Source organism: Cucurbita pepo, chromosome LG18 (genome assembly GCF_002806865.2).
Source record: "Cucurbita pepo subsp. pepo cultivar mu-cu-16 chromosome LG18, ASM280686v2, whole genome shotgun sequence".
In the NCBI taxonomy this organism is placed as follows: Eukaryota; Viridiplantae; Streptophyta; class Magnoliopsida; order Cucurbitales; family Cucurbitaceae; genus Cucurbita; species Cucurbita pepo.
The window spans coordinates 3830724-3847884 of NC_036655.1; the positions used below are offsets into that span (position 1 = coordinate 3830724).

Below are 17161 nucleotides of genomic sequence, written 5' to 3' on the forward strand. Positions count from 1 at the left end.
CATTCATGCCCTCACAATTATGCAACCAAAAAGGCTTTATTTATTTATTTATTATTTAACAAACATCATTGCATTAGTTTTCAAACCCAATTTTAGGCATACCTTTAAATATGGTATAATTATATATATATATATAAAGGTTAAAACCCAAACCTCAGGGGTGTATATCCAACCACTAACCCGAGAAACGAACCCGAACTACAAGGGTTGGGTTGAGTATAAAAAAATTTCGAGTTTGAGCTGGTTCGGGTTGGATTTGGATTCAAAATTTAAATTATTGGGTCAACCGACCCAACCTGAAAACCTTAAAAAAAAATAATAAAATAGGCTCAAGCCCACGCAACTCAAGCTCATGAGTCACGTGTGCATCTGCCCTTGCACCTAGGGCGTTTGCACTAGATTGAATTAATAATTGTAATGATGAAGTACGTTTGTTAAATTTTTCATTGTCTCTCTGCTCTTTGTCCTCATCGTTCTCATCTCACAATGTTTGTCTTCATTGTTCGCCTCTTTATTTCTCTTGTTGATGTCGTTCTCATCTCATAGAGGACATCCACTTCGCTCGTTAGTTGCCTCTTTATTTCTCGACTTTCTCCCTGTGTTTCTTGTTGGACTTCTCCACTTGACGCTCCATTGTTTCTCCGCTCGACTTCTTGTCTCTTCTCGGTTTAGAACAACTCGAACCCAATCTAAAAATAGAGGGTTAAGTTGGGTTTTGAAAATTTTCGAGTTGAGTTGGGTTACCAATCCAACCAATCCATTCAACGGTCTAAAAAAACCTCTCTTTATTTTTATATAATTCAAGGCCCGGACCAAGTTCAATAAAGTGGGCCTGCTACACTGGAGGCCCATTTGCTCAAGTTCAATAAAGTGGGCTTGCTACACTTAGAGGCCCATTTGCTATTTACTCTCGGTCTCGACAATGGTATGATATTGTTCACTTTGAGCATAAGCTCACGACTTTACTTTAGGCTTCCTAAAAGGTCTCACACCAATGGAGGGAGTATTCCTTGATTATAAACCATGATCATTTCCTAAATTAGCCGAGGTGGGACTTTCATCGAACATGGTCAACTCGACGAACCTGAAAACAATATTACGATCCAATTCAACCCTACCTTACTTTTTTACTCGACAATGTTAGTGAATTGTTGTAACTCGTAAATGTTTGATATTTGAATTTTAAAAGATTTTAATTATGAACGTAACGTAGATAAATAATTTTTTAAAAAAATAATTGAAAAAAAAAGAACAACCCATCTCGAAAAATACAAGGTTGGGTTTTGAACTCTGTTCGAGTTGCTCGGGTCACCAACCTAATCAACTAAAAAATTTGGGAGTTAGTCCAGATTTGAGTGGCTTGGGTCACTAACCTAACCAACTCAAAAATTTAAAATTGGTCGAAAGATTTTCTCGACCTAACCCGATCAAGGTCATAAATGGTATTTACATTTCTTCAGATAAATAAATTGGTGTAATTAGAAAAGCTATATATATATATATAATCAAAGGGGGAGAGAATACAGAGGTTAGTTCATGGTGGACGGATACGACTGAGATATTTATAATCTTTCTGCACGACTTCCTCATCTTCCTCTGTTGCTTGATTATCAACCGGAGCGATGGACAAAGAAGAAGAACGGCAACAGCGGCGATCGAACTGGAGCGAGACAGTGGAGGATCTCGTCACTGCCGGTGACACTGATGCTGCAATTTCTCTTCTCGAATCGGTGATTTCCGACCTCCAAACTTCAGAAAACTCTAATCCAGATCCTCAATTGGCCGCCGCTCTCACCGACTTGTCTGCTCTTTACTCTTCTAAAGGTTTCTCTCTTAAAGCCGACGACATTGCGGCTAAAGCTTTGGTTCTTAAACAGCAAGACCAAGTGTCTTCTCCGGCTGGGTAAACTTCTTGTTCGAAATGTTAGCATTCAAGTTATCTTAGGTCAAATTCTTGAAGTTAATTAGACTGTTAGGTATTAGTTTTACTTTGTTCTGAATTTCTTGATTAGAGTGGATATCCTAGTATGGATTCGCGGTTATCGATGATTTGGTTGGTTCGACTTCGATTTTCGCTTCTTAATTTCTATTTCATCTTTTAGGTTCGCGAAGATTGTGAAAGAGGATCGAACTTCATCCGCAACTGTTTCGCTATCTTCTCATAATTCAGTCGATGAAGCTTCCGTTGGAACTGGTGAATTTTTCTTGTCTTTTTCATTTAAAATCAATGGAGATGAATTTTTGGCTCACTGGATAAACTTGGTGGGGGTGGTTTTTGTTATCTCTAAAGAACTATTTTGGTCTTACAAGTTTAAAATATTGGTGAGATTAGTTGGATCATGCAGAGAAACTCCAGACAATGCATATATATTTTGGTTTCTGATAGAAATCTGGTTTGCTGTTATATCTAATAGCAATGATGTATAATTTTCTTGGAAGGTACTTTGGATCATACGAGAGATTGTCCAGACAATGCTGTACCCTGTGATGATGATGGTACATTTACATTGCCTTCAATTTATATTTATCCTAATTGGAATAAAATCAAAAGTTTCATTTGATGGAAATCATTCTATATCTCATTGTTATTAGTGCCTCCCTTGCCCCGATTTCCTCAATTTTATGGGAAAAAACCATAAATTAATACAAGTAAAGCTCTGTCTCCTGAAGTTTCATGTCTACCAGGGTGCGTTAACTAGTAGCTTATTTTATCCTTAGATGCTCTCGTTGCCTACCTGTGTTGACCCTATGAATAGAGTAGACTTTAGCTCAACAATTATATGTTGATATACATGATAACTATAAATGTCAAGTTTTTTAGGTTTCTGAATTCAACCTTCTTTGTTCTCGACTTGGACCTTGATTTGTTTTTTCTATGTATTAGATAACTTGTTCATTGTTTCAATAATGTAAGTTGCTATTGATATGTTAGTTTATAGGTTAAATTACAATTATAGTTTGAACTTTTAAGTGTGTGTCAAATAGGTTGTTGAACTTTAAAAGGTTTCTAATTGGTCACTGAACTGTCAGTTTTATATCCAATAGGTTGTTGGATTTATAAAAGTGTTTAATAAATTTATAAACTCTTACTTTTGTATCTAATTAGTTCTTAAACTTTTAATTTTGTGTCTAATAGTTAATCAATTCCGAAAGACACAAAATTGAAGTTTAATGTCCTATTAAAAACAATATTCAAGATTTGTTAGTTTTAAAAAATGTTGAATATATTTGGAACCTATTAGACACAAAATTGAAATTTGAGGGACTTATTTGATATTTTTAAATTTCAGGGACCTTTTGTATTAGAAAAATAATTTCGTTGATGGTATGAAATTACAAAAGGAAGGGGGCCAATAGGGGGATAAGATTCTCCAATTAGGTAGGAGGAAAGAAAAGCTAAAGTAATGAAAAAGAGGAGAGCATTTACTCCAAGTCACAACCAAGCTAACTATAGCCTCAAAAAATCTAGTGTAGGTAAGTTTTTTATCTTGAAAGATTCTTCTATTTTGCTCTTGCCAAACGGTCCATCAGAAAGCTCTCATAAAATGTTCCCACATTAGCTTCTTTTTCTTTTTGAAAAAATGACCATCCAAAGCCTAAGCAAGGAGGATCTTTGGATCCCCCAGAAGGACCATATGCCAATGGAAGGAATTCTGTAGGTGATTCCAAAAATTTCTTGCAACCATACGTGTCGTGAAGAGATGATTTTGGGATCCAAGCCATTCGTGCTAATAATGCATCATTGTGGAGATAAATTCCAGTGAGGAAGTCTTCTATGAAGTTTGTCATTTGGTACCCAGAAAAAGAAAATTTTCCAAATCATGAACTTCTTCGCTTTCTCTACGTTTGTAAATGTAATAGTTTCTTTCAACGAGAAAATTAGGAAATTATCTTTTCTGTTTAATTTGTAATATTTTAGACCTAAAGCTTATCGGATTTGACTAGGTTAGATGAGTTTTACCTTCTTTTATGAGTTTTTCTTTTTGTTTTATCTTGATGTATCGTAAGTTGTGAAATAAGGAAGAAATATAAGAAATCTTCAATACTCAAGCCTAACTCACTCTCCTTTGGCTTCCAAATGTTGGTTACAGTTATGAAGTTGTGTCATACATTTCAGTCAAACATTGTACCGATTTTTTTTTTTTTTNTTTTTTTTTTGTATAGCCACTTGTGCTTCTCCGGCAAAGAATTTTCTTGCTTTTTATGATGCTTGTGATAGAAAAGAGGTGCAATATAATTATAACAATAATGATGTTGTTTAACACAAGTGGTGGTTACAATTTACAGATTGGGAAGCTATTGCAGATCGCCCTCCAAATGAATTACTCTCCTTGCAATGTGAACCTGATAAACCTGAAATTTTAATCAGAGAGACAACAGACCAAACCACAATCAGAGAGACAACAGACAAAACCACTAGACGGCGTGGGAGGGGAACATTTTCATATAAGAAACATGAATTATATAGTGATAGGCTATCTGATTCTTCAACTACCAATGATACAAAGGACGAAGATGCTTCTCATGAGTTGGAGGTGGGGCGTAAGGAGCTAAAAAGTGGTAAGTCTCTTCACATAATTTCCAAATATGATAGATGGAAATTCTTTTCATTGTTTTCTAGATCACTGGTGAAATTCGAAGTTATGTAGTCATTGTATGAGAGCTCTGGTTAGGCCTTCAGTTTATGGAAGAATAGAGGAACAAGGTATTTACCTAAAAAGGATAAATACTTTCTCAGTCCGTGAATTTCATCAATATTTTCCTTTGGTCTTTTAAGTTTCAGAACCTTAGAATTTAAATCCTGAGTTCTTTGGAACAATTCAAATTGGCCATTAGATTTTTTTTTTCTTTTTAATATTTGTTCAAGTTTGACAGTTGACATAATAATACTGCCATTATTTTGGGCTTCTAAGCAGTTATTTATTGATGTTTGTGCACATTAAGTCATAATTTTCACCCAAGAGCTAAGCATTTTTTTTTTTTTGTTTAAATTTCATTGTGTGAATCCAGCACAATATGGTACTCAACATGTTCTTGTCCTAGCTGACTTTCCACCGAGTACCAAAACAATAGATCTTGAAAGGCTACTTGGAAATTTCAAGAATTCTGGAGTTGTCATTCGCTGGGTCAATGATACGGTCGCACTTGCAGTATTTCCGACACCGTCAACTGGTAAGTCACGTAAAACTAGATTTTCATTTTTGGGAAATCTTGTAGGATTTTCGGCAGTTTTTCTCATTTGGTATTGGACTTCGTATCTCATCTTGTCAAACCTTATGTTACGTAAAAATTTCTATTTCTATTTCTATCTCGTTTCATGTCCTCCTGTAATTGGCGACTCAAGAAGTGGCTGAGTCAGTAGTAGATATTTGATACTGTACTTCTTTTGTTATGTTGGTTACTAGTTACTACCATCCTGTTTTCTGTCTATTACTTTCTTATTTGGCCTATGGCAGTTCGGGATAACTTTTGAAAAAAAGTGCTTTTAAGTGGAAACACTCTGAACACTTTTGGAAGTGCCGAGAATCAAGTGCTGCTTCTAAAAACACTTGAAATGCTTTTAAAATTCTAAAATCACTTTTGATTAGCTGATCAAACACTATATGGAGACTTTTTGTAAGTTCTTTTCATCCCCTAAAAACACTTTTTACCCTTCCAAAAGTTATCCTAAGTTAATCCTTGATTGTAGTCCTAGTTGTTTCTTGGGTTCTTTTGTGGAGATTACTAAAATTCCTCCATGTGATGTCTCCCATCAGATGCCGAAATATTCATATTTATGTCAAATCATTTTCGTTCATCGTACCATTATTTCTCAATCGTTCTCGTTATAACGTTGATGAAATAGTTTCATGTATTAAAATTAAGTTATTTTCATAACTACTTTAATTTTCTAATGCAGCACTTGAGGTTCTCAATCATGTTAGATGCCCTTTCACTATACGTCTACTTGATGAAAATGACACTCTATTGAGCTCAGTTCCACCGAGAGGTATGAGCTTCTTCTTGAGTTTTTTAGTATTGATAATAGCTTTCTCTCGGTATCTTTATCGACATCATTTCATTTACGTTCGATAATAGAGGTGTTTTATCATTGAGTACTTTTTGTGGCATGTTAAGGCACAACGTAGGAAATTATCTTCTCATTAAAACTTGGGATGGCAAGTTCTCTAAATGAAGGATAGTTACACAACACTCTTAAAGAAAGAAGCCAAAAAGCTTACAAAATCCCAAAAATCCTTATCATCCATCCCTACGTAAAAAGTTCTATGGGCTGGGCTTCCGCTCAAGGTTTTTAAAACGCGTCTGCTTAGAAGAGGTTTCCACACTCTTATGAAAAATGTTTCGTTCTCCTCCTCAACCAATGTGAGCTCTTACAATCCACTCCCTTTGGGACCTAGCGTCCTTGCCCCAACTGACGTGGGATCTCACATTCTATTTCTTTCAAGAAATCTCCACCATAAGTTATTTGATGAAGATTGAATGAGCTGCCTTTTCCCTTTTGGTTTATTTTGTTAATGTCAGATTTGGAGCCTCCAAAGCAGAGGCCAAAGACATCGGCTAGAACTGCCCAACGGCTGATTGCTCAAGGAATGGGATTGAAGCTGCCGGCTTCCACCACTGGCTTCGGGTCCAAAGAACTAAGAAAACAGGAAGAAGACAGGAGGAATCGCATTGTGTCAAGACAAAAATTGAGAGATGAAGCTTGGGGAGAATGATGATCCAAGTTAGTATCTTCTTACTTTTTCTTGAACAAACGGATTCTGTCTATGTCCCCATAATAACCATATGAAAACAAATCAACCACGGCCGCACTGTTAAATGATCAACCTCCTTGTTTTCCTTCATTTTTTGCTCCCTTTGCCTTACTCCATTACCCATCTATTGTGTGTGATTAAAGAAACATCAAACCTCATTCTTGTGGCTGCAACTATTCTGTTTTTGGATTCATTGGTCTGTACAACTTGATTACTTGACTTTGTACATTTGCCTGTCAGACCAGATCCAATGAAAATGAGTGATATATTTACTAGTTATTCCTCACGACATTTTTTCGTCATAATGTTAGTTAGTTTCATATGATTGAAAATAATTAACTTGACTTACATACCATGAATTGTCTCGCATTTAGTTAATATGATACTTTGGTTATTATTCTATTACTTCAATACTTTGGTTATTATTCTATTACTTCTCAATGAAGCTTACTGTTTGTTTGATAAGCTCAACCACAGATTCACTATGACTAACTATGGTTGTGTCATTACGACTTACCGCTTCTTTGTTTCAAACTCTAGGGTATTTATCCGACCTTGGCTATGTCAAAAGTATGACTCTGATACCAATTGTTAAGAACGACCTTCAAAATATCTTCACAATGGTATGACATTGTTCACTTTGGACAATAAACCCTTGAGAAAAGGTTTTATGTTGTTGGAGATATACGTGTCTTTACTTAGATACCGTGAATCTTCGTATCTTGTCAACGTGAGATTTGGTCACATTCCTAAAAAAAATGTTTTTTTTTCCCCTTAAAATAAAGGGTAAATAGGTTATTACTCATGTCCTTGATGAAGTTTCACATCATAGAAGCTTAAGTTTTCTTTCAGCATAGAAGGAAGCTTAAGGGTGTGAAAGAATTCATTTATTCTTCAAGGAGTGAGACTCTAAGCTATTTGGTAACAATAGTGCAAGTTGTTTAAATTTTCAAATTAAGTACTATAATGACATGTCAATAATTATTATTTCTAATTTCTAGTATAATAAGTGGGATATTGGCATGAGGACTTTATCGTCTTTTGACATTGCTTCTCTTTCGGTCGTAAGTCATTAATGGTTTTGTAAATGTAATGTTTAGTAAAGGAGGATACATAAATAAACTGAGACCACATTCGAACTAGAGTAATTTTGAGGACATGAAAGGTGTTATGAAATAGTTAATAGAATTGATAGTTATATACCAATAAGGAGTCCTATTCAATGGGTTACTTATAAGAACTTCATTTCTTATCTATGAAGACAGGTTGTAAGGCCTCACAATGATTGGAGAGGAGAATTAAACATCTCTTATAAGAGTGGGAAATTAGACGTGTTTTAAAACTGTGAGGCTAACGGCAATACGTGACAAGATAAAGCAGATATTTTCTAGTGGTGGGCTTAGACTATTACAAATGGTATTAGAGCTAGACACAGGGTGGTGTTCTAGCGAAGTCAATGGGCCCCAAGGGGTGGATTGTGAGGTCTCTAGCGAAGACAATGGGCCCCAAGGGGTGGATTGTGAGGTCTCACATCGATTGGAGAGGGGAACGAGGAAACCTTTACCTAACATGCACATTTTAAAACCATGAGACTAATGATGATACATAACGGGCTAAAGTGGACAATATCTGCTAGCGGTATGTAATTCTTTTGATAATGTGTGATCCATTATTGAGATTATAGAAGATCTATTACTTTTCATAGTGAGCATGTTAGATCAACTTTAACCATTTCTTTGAATACTTAGATCGGAAGACATAAATAGCTAGACCTAAGATTTGATTTTATGATATGAAAAATGGAAAGGCACGATTAAGTTAATTTTTCAAGTAGGTCGTTTCAATCTGAACGAGCTTCCACTTATGTGTCACACTTTCCCTATGTGGGAGAATATATCTAACGAAAAATTCTGAACATTATCGAAACACATTTTGTACATTTGTCTTTCCATGACATTCGTCCTACATCCAAAGATAAAACGTTAAAATGCTTGTTTCCTTTTACGTTTTGGACTATAGTTATGTAGAAGAGGATTGAGATTGGGAGGAATGTTTTGCTTGTTACTTTTGACCATTAAAATCCTAATACTTTCATCCATTTCTTTGTAGGCAAGTGTGAGATCCCACTTCGATTGGAGAGGGGAACAAGCATTCCTTATAAGAGTGTGAAAAGTTCTCTACAGTAAATGCGATTTAAAATCGGATTTAAAATCGTGAGGCTGACGGCGATACATAACGAGCTAAAACAGGTAAATATCTGCTAGCGGTTGACTTGAACTGTTACAGTAAGCCTCTCTCATTAATGAATAACTTGAACTTTTCTTTCCTGGCGAAGAAAATGCTTACGAATCGTCGTTCCTTTTCCTCTCATATTGACCAAAATTCTTTTGGTTAAAAGACTTTTGAAAAAGATAGTGTGAATGCAATGAAGCCAAGGAAAATTTGGTTCATAGGTAATGAAGTGTCCTTTTTTTGGTATAAAAACAAGTAGTTTCAAGCTATATTTTGATTAAGCATTGATGGAGAAAACCCTTGGTTTTCAAGAACAGGTCTAAAATGGTATTGAATGTTGTGGTTAAGACTAAATGTATGATTTCAATACCTTCTTTGGGAAGGAAAGAAACAAGACTTTTAGGACATACCCATAATGATGGATAGCACTATGCTTTCTAAGTTGTATGCCTCGTTGTGTCGGGAAACAAGAAAAGGCATTTACTTCGAAATTTCGTGAGCGACTACGACAAGGTAGTTAGACATTTACTTACTCTGTAAAGTCATGGTTGTGAAATATCACATCCGTTGAAGAGGGGAATGAAACATTCTTTCTAAGGGTGTGCAAACTTCTCCTTAGTCGATGCATTTTAAAACCTTGAGGGAAAACTCGTAAGATGAAGTCCAAATATGATAATATTTGTTAACAATAGACTTGGGTTGTCTAAATAGCGTTAAGGACTTATTTCTCACCCCGACCTTGCCAAATTTTCGTCCTGCTCGCTCACTTTATATTATATATATATTTTTTATTTTTTTTATTTAGTTCCAATGAAATTAGATTGAAAGTTATAAATGGAGTTGAAAAGGTTGAAAAATATATTCAAAACTCTTTTTTTTTTGAACAATTCATGATATTGGTTGTACCTCTTATAAAACATTTGAAAAGACAAATTCTTTAAAAAAAAATTGTTTGAAAAAAATCATTAGAATCATTCAAATCCGTTAAATAAAAGTATTCGAGATTTGAAAATGAAATTTAGATTCGATATTTGAAATCATAATTAATCATGAAGTTTCAACAATAATTTTCATATTCTTTAAACTTTTTCTAGTCTTCCTGTTCTTCGCTCTTATTCAGATATGATTTTGATTCATTCATGTATTGATCCTTTATTCGTGTGTCACAAAAATGAACTAACAAATGTCGAACATAACTCAATTAAAAATACTACTGAGATTTATATTACACGTTAGCACGTATTAAAAATACTATTGAGATTTATATTACACGTTAGCACGTGTTTCGTAAACGTTTTAATTTTATACGAAGGGTAAATTTGAATTTTGACCGAGGAAGTTAAAATGGATAATGAGTGGAATGAAAGTGATTTGAGGAAGGTGGGACAGAATTTGTTTAGCTTTGAATATTTGGGTCTTCATTTAATCAGCTGAAACAAAGTCAGCATTTGGCACTCTCTTTTTTCAAAATAAAATAGCGGCCGCCTTCATTTATCCGCTGTTCCTTTTTTGGTTTGGTACACCTTTCAAATTAAGAATTTGTAACCGTCCATTACTACGACTAATAGATATTGTCTACTTTAATCGTCGTCGTCAACTTCACAGTTTTAAAACACGTTTGTTAAGGAGAGAGTTTGTAATAGCTCAAGCCCACCGCTAACAAATATTGTTCGGTTTGGCCCGTTACGTGTCTATTAGCATAGGCTTGAGCTATGGTATCAGAGCTAGATACCGAGCTGTTTGTCAGTGAGGATGCTGGGTTCCAAGGGGGTGAATTGTGAGATCTCACATCGATTGCAGAGAGGAACAAAATATTCTTTATAAATGTGTGGAAACCTCTCCCTAGTAGACGTGTGCATAGGCTTAGGCTATGGTATCTGAGCTAGATACCGAGCTGTTTGTCAGTGAGGACGCTGGGTTCCAAGAGGGGTGGATTGTGAGATCTCACATCGATTGCAGAGAGGAACAAAATATTCTTTATAAAGGTGTGGAAACCTCTCCCTAATAGACGTGTGCACAGGCTTAGGCTATGGTATCAGAGCTAGATACCGAGCTGTTTGTCAGTGAGGACGCTTGGTTCCAAAGGGGGTGGATTGTGAAATCTCACATCTATTATAGAGAGGAACAAAATATTCCTTATAAGGGTGTGCAACTTCTCCCTAGTAGACGTGTTTTAAAACCATGAAGTTGACAACAATACATAATGGGCTAAAACGGACAATATCTACTAGAGGTAAGCTTAGGCTGTTACAGGTTTTCACACTCTTATAAGGAATGTTTCGTTCCCCTCTCTCTAATCAATATGAGATCTCTCTAAGTCGTAGTTTTGAGGACAACTAGTAGGAGAGAAAAGAAATAAAACACGTGCATAGCCCGTTATAAAGATTAAATCCGTAAATGGTAAAATACTCAACGTTCACGAGCTACGTTATTAACTTAACTTTAAAAAGTTATTCTTTCTTCCACTAAATATCTTCTTACTCGACTTTTTTACATCACACGTTATTTTCTACCAGTTTCGTCTCAGTTAATCTCATTTTTCTTCGCACGTAGCTTCGGTTCGGGATAACCATAATTTTCTTTTCGTATTATTATAAAAAAATATTGATATATTCAAATTTGTAGACTTATGAAAAAGTAGTGTGACATTCCTTAATATTCCATTCAAAACCTAATTAGAAACAAAACAAACCTTCCAAATACAAAACTTCAAAACCTTAAAAGTGGTTGACTTGACCAAAGACTTGTATTTGAGTTTCTAGAAATTATATTACAAAATTTACGAGAATAATTATTTCCGTCAAATTTACTTTTACCTTAAGTTGCTGATGACGTAATCCGTTTCATCGGAATTTTGATATCTTTGTTTCTAACATGATTTTTAAAACTTTGAACGAGATGGTAAAAAAAATATGCTTCGATAGCTGTGTATATTATTTTATACGGATAAAGCTAAAAGTAAGACGGAAATATTATGTTTCATGGGGTGTTCAAAAAACTCGATGACCCAAAAAATTTGATCAATTCAATCTAACCCGTACCGTTTTTGTTGAGTTATTGTTATCTTATTGGATTATTGTTAATTTTAAAAATACATTTTTTTTCTTACGATATAATTATATATACATATATTTATTTAGTTTTTATTTTTATACTCCCACCGCTCTTAAAAATAATTTCCAACCGTAATTTGAAATTGGGGAGAAAATTTTAATTAAATGCTTGGAAATAAATAATATATTACTTTTTCTAAAAACAAAAATTTAAATAAATGATTTGAATAATCGGAACCAATTCCACCGAATTTTTTTTAATATATGTATTATTTCAAACATTTCTATACCGATGAAATAATATTTGCAATCGAACGAGTCGTTAAGGTAATTGACTGTGGAATGGACTATAGACCCGATTTTCTAAAATAATATTTATTTTTTTAATTAATACAATAATTATTTTACCAAATACATATTAACATTGAATTAATATATATAGCCCTCCATCACTCTGGGTATTCTGGTCTAAGCGACCTATTATATGACACATGCGTGTATCACAGTGAAAACAAGCGTTTCGAGATGAGGGTCTCGAGAGACTTTCTTTAAAATGCATTTTTCGAAGACAATACTAGACGACACGAGTGTGTTGGTATTGCGCCCTTACCCGTGTGTCGTAGATTGGATTTTACTCTTGCTATCCAGTACGGTATTCGTAAATAACATGACATGAGCACAGGAGGGTCAATGCCTGAATAAGAGGATGAATGACGGGAAGTCCCGATGTTATGAACGACATGTGAGCCCATTCTCAATGACATGATTAAGTAAGCTACGATAGCCGACAACACCCAATGACTTGAGATGGTGTCAAGACATGAGTGTCATGTTCATTGGGAACTAAGATGATAAGATGAAATGCGACATTACATTGATAGACCTTAATCCCAAGTATAGGCAACGTCGAGTCGAATGACTTGGTTAAACGTATATATATATATATACCTATCAATGAAAATTATTTATATTTTATTTTACAAATGCTATTAAACTTTAAAAACTATCATTAATATCTATCAGTTTTTTTCAAAAAAATTTAAATAAAAACATATTCACTCGCTATTATCTTTAAAAAAAATATCCATGAAATTTCAAAATAGCATTAACCCCTCTATTTTATAATTTACAAACTCGCCACATATATATATATATATATATATATATATATATTTTATAATTTAACCTAAAATTTATTTTATATTTAGGTTTAAATACAACTTTAATTTATGCATTTTTAAAATGTTCATTTTGGTTGCATTTTAATTCTTAAGCTAATTTTTTAATTAAAATTTTAGAATTACAATTCACTCACTAAATTTTATAAAAATATAACCATAAATTAAATTAATGGGTTTTTATTAGGAATAAAATTTATGTTTAAATTTTATAAATATAAATAAAATAAAATAAAAACTAGTTTTTAATTACTAAAATTTAAAAGTACATAGACCAATACAAACATTTTGAAAGTACAAAACGACCAAAATAAATAAAATTTAAAAATATAGGAATAAAAATGAATGTTTTGAAAGTACAAAAACGACCAAAATAAATAAATTTTAAAAGTACAGAGACCAAAATGAACCATAAAAACGATCCAATGAATAAAAATTGGAAGTATAAGGATTAAAATAGTATTTTATTTTTTTAAAAAAAGATGAATTTTATTTAAAAATATATTCACACGTTTATGATATTGTTTTTTAAATAAGGATACTAATGGGAATGGGAAACTTGGAATCTTGTGTATGAAATTTGAGCACACAAAAAAAAAAAAAAAAACNCGTTTATAAGTTTGATCTATAATCTATGAGACGATGATGGAAGAGCTTTTATTTCCTCTTTTACCCTTATACTTTTTAGTAAATTCCTATTTTACCCTTTTCCTACTGGAACGTAACTCTTCGACTTTTTAAGTGTGTGTGTTTGTTGAGTTACATAGATGCAATTGATGTCAACAAGACGAATGGATGTGCTTACACATTAAAGTGGTGTATCGTTTTGTTACTGATCAAAATCTAAAGAAAATAACCAAAAATCACTACAGAGAAACATGTCTACTAGGGATAGGTTTTCACGCCCGTATAAGGAATGCTTTGTTTCTCTCTCCAACTGATGTCAGATCTCACAGTAATCCACCATCCACTTTTCTTGGGACCCAACGTCTCCGTTATCACACCGCTTGGTACCTGACCCTGATATCATTTGTAACAGTTCAACCCCACCACTAACAGATATTGTCTACTTCAACCCATTACGTATCGCCATTAGCCTCATAATTTTAAAACACGTCTACTAGGGAGAGATTTTCACACTCTTACAAGGAATGCTCCGTTCCTCTCTCCAACCAACGTGAGATCTCATATAAAACCCATAAGGGAAATCCCAAATAGAACAACATATCGTTACTAGTCGTTTAAAATGATCAAAAAAATCAATAATCAAATGGTTATCACACGGGACAGTAATTTCTCTACCCTCGCAGAATTACCTATCGTAAAAAATTCAATTCCCGAAACCCGAAATCTCGTAAACCAAGAATTTGGCCAAGGTGGGCCAAACCCATTGACTTGAAAGTTTTGCACCCATTTCATACCATTCATACTACAAAATAAGGTACATTTTACATATGCCACTAAACCCCATTATTGGGAATTTCCCCAATATAAAGTTAGGCCATATTACTCTCAAAATTAATGTAAAATAACACAAACCCATCACATAAAAATCACATTTTTTTCTGTTCTTCAACCAATAATATCATTCCAAGTGGCAGTCAAAGATGGATCTTTTCTTATGAGTTGACCGTGGAATAACATTAATCATCAGTGTTGACTGGTAAAACCCTCTTTTGAAGCCTATAAACTTCATTCAATTTCTCTCTCCTTTGCATAAAAATCATTGCTTTTTCTCTCTCCTCCATGGATGAACTTGCAGTTCCTCCATATTTTATTTGCCCAATTTCCTTACAGATCATGAAAGATCCTGTTACTGCCACCACTGGTATTACTTATGATCGTGAGAGTATTGAGAATTGGTTTATGACGTCTAAAGATGCAATCTTTTGCCCTCTAACCAAGCAGCCATTGACGAAAGCTTCCGACTTGACGCCAAACCACACGCTCCACCGCTTGATCAAGTGTTGGCTAGTTGAGAACGCTACCCCGGGTAGCGGGTTCGATGGAATTCTAAGTCCTAGACCACTTTTAGACAAAACCCATCTCCGAAAACTCTTGCGGGATCTCGCCGCCTCCGATGATGGGCTTCGTCACGACGCCGTGAGGAAGCTTTATGCTTTGGCTATTGAGGGCGACACGGCGTGTCGAGGTCGTATGGTGGAAGTCGGTGTCGCAAAAGGGATGGTTTTGTTTGTTATGAGATGTTTTAAGGAAGGGAAAGTTGGTGGGCTTGAGGAAGGTTTGAAGATTCTTAGTGTTCTTGAGAGTTATTCAATTTGTGAAACTAGGGTTCTTGATGTTATTGATTCTTTGAATTGGGTTTTGGGATTGGAGATGGAAAATCACATAATTATCAAAAGCTATGCCATTGAAGTATTGAAGAAAGCAATTGATGTAGCTCCCTCCACCGTTATCAGCGGCTACGAACCACTGTGTCGGGGATTCGAATCTCTCCAGTTCTTCAAAAACGTCACGAATTTCTTGAGACAAAAGATCTCAAATTCAGCTCTCAAAACAACACTCACAATTCTAACAAAGTTATGTCATTGGGGAAGAAATCGAATCAAGCTCGTTGAAGTTGGGGCGATTTTCGATTTGATCGCACTCGAGCTCGAGAAGCCAGAAAAGAATATAACCGAGCTCATCTTCAACCTCTTGGCTCATCTATGCACCACGGCGGACGGGAGAGCAGAGCTCGTCCGTCATGCCGGAGGCATCGCGGTGGTTTCGAAGAGAATACTTAGGGTATCTATTGCAACGACCGACCGTGCAATCCAAATTCTGTCGTTGATATCGAAACACTCGGCGAGGAAGGATGTTCTTGTGGAGATGTTGAGGGTTGGGGCAGTGTCAAAGCTTTGCATGGTGATGCAATCTGATTGTGAGGGATACTTGAAGGAGAAGGCTAGAGAGATATTGAGGATGCATTCAAATGTGTGGAGTAATTCTCCATGTATTGGGGTTTATTTGATGACTAGAGACCCTAGATGATAGCTTTAAAACTATGAGTATTCTAAGTATAATCTTGTAATGTTCTTCAAACTTTCCAACTTTTTATGAACAACTGTGAGATTTGGGCAGTTGGGTATAAAAAGTTTACCAAGTTTTAATCGAATTATACGAAATTTTGTTACGACTTCTTTTCCCGACCTCTAGCTCGTTCAAGAACTTGATCTCGAAATTGTAGAGATATCATCTTCGTTAGAAATGATATCAGAGCGGTAACTCTTCTAGTAATGTAAGAGTCCAAACCCACTGCTACTCGATATTGTCCTATTTGGTCTTTTCATTTCATGTTAACGCGTCTGCTAAGGAAAGGTTTCCACATCCTTATAAAGAATGTTCAGGGCCCAACGTCCTCGCTGGCATTCGTTCCGTTCTCCAATTGACGTGGGACTCCCCAATCCACCCCTTTTCGGGGCCCAACTACCTCGCTGGCACACCACCTCTTGTCCACCCCTCTTCCGAGCTCAGCCTTATCGCTGACACACCACCTCGTGTCCACGGGCTCAACCTCCTCACTAACACACCGCCTTGTGTCCACCCCCTTTTTGGGTTCAGCCTCCTCGCTGGCACATCACCTGGTGTCTAGCTCTTATACCATTTCTAACAGCCCAAACTCACTACTAGCAGATATTGTCTTCTTTGTGCTTTCCCTTTCGAGTTTTCCCTCAAGGTTTTTAACACGCATCTACTAGGGAGAGGTTTCCGCACCCTTATAAAGAATGTTTCATTCTCCTCCTCGACCGACGTGGGATCTCACAAGTAAGATGCAGTTCGGGGACGAATTACAGCAAAAATTAGTAGACATATAACACTCGAGTAAAGGAATGATACATAATTGAACCAAACTCACATTCAAATAAGAGCGATCCTAATAATAGAATGACTAAGAAAGTTTTTTAAAAATCAAAAGTGCTTACCCATACCAACAATTTGC

At 35.2% G+C, this 17161-nt stretch overlaps 2 protein-coding genes across 4 annotated transcripts; both read left to right on the forward strand.

Moving 5' to 3' along the window:
• The first annotated feature begins 1511 nt into the window (after positions 1-1511).
• LOC111780573 (coiled-coil domain-containing protein R3HCC1L) lies at positions 1512-9212 on the forward strand. Of its 3 annotated transcripts, none has more exons than XM_023661005.1 (8): positions 1512-1903; positions 2103-2194; positions 2440-2496; positions 4288-4560; positions 5011-5172; positions 5900-5989; positions 6523-6724; positions 8865-9212. In XM_023661005.1, exons 1-7 carry the CDS (start codon positions 1623-1625, stop codon positions 6714-6716), a joined length of 1149 nt encoding a protein of 382 aa, XP_023516773.1. In that variant the 5' UTR covers positions 1512-1622; the 3' UTR covers positions 6717-6724; positions 8865-9212. The 3 variants fall into 3 exon arrangements, with proteins under 3 accessions (XP_023516773.1, XP_023516774.1, XP_023516771.1); XM_023661006.1 differs by lacking the exon at positions 8865-9212 and adding an exon at positions 7296-7372; XM_023661003.1 differs by lacking the exon at positions 8865-9212 and having other exon boundaries at positions 6523-7041.
• A 5752-nt stretch (positions 9213-14964) lies between these two features.
• LOC111780617 (E3 ubiquitin-protein ligase PUB24-like) lies at positions 14965-16310 on the forward strand. Its single transcript, XM_023661058.1, has one exon. The coding sequence runs from the start codon at positions 14965-14967 to the stop codon at positions 16210-16212; it is 1248 nt and encodes a 415-aa protein (XP_023516826.1). The 3' UTR covers positions 16213-16310.
• Positions 16311-17161: the final 851 nt, after the last annotated feature.

Excerpts from the sequence above, each read along its gene's own strand:
- LOC111780573 (XM_023661005.1), top strand. The coding sequence starts at position 1,623 with ATGGACAAAGAAGAAGAACGGCAACAGCGGCGATCGAACTGGAGCGAG. Across the intron at positions 2,497-4,287 it reads TGTACCCTGTGATGATGATG|ATTGGGAAGCTATTGCAGAT; the intron begins GTACATTTACAT and ends TACAATTTACAG. Across the intron at positions 5,990-6,522 it reads GAGCTCAGTTCCACCGAGAG|ATTTGGAGCCTCCAAAGCAG; the intron begins GTATGAGCTTCT and ends TGTTAATGTCAG.
- LOC111780617 (XM_023661058.1), top strand. The coding sequence starts at position 14,965 with ATGGATGAACTTGCAGTTCCTCCATATTTTATTTGCCCAATTTCCTTA.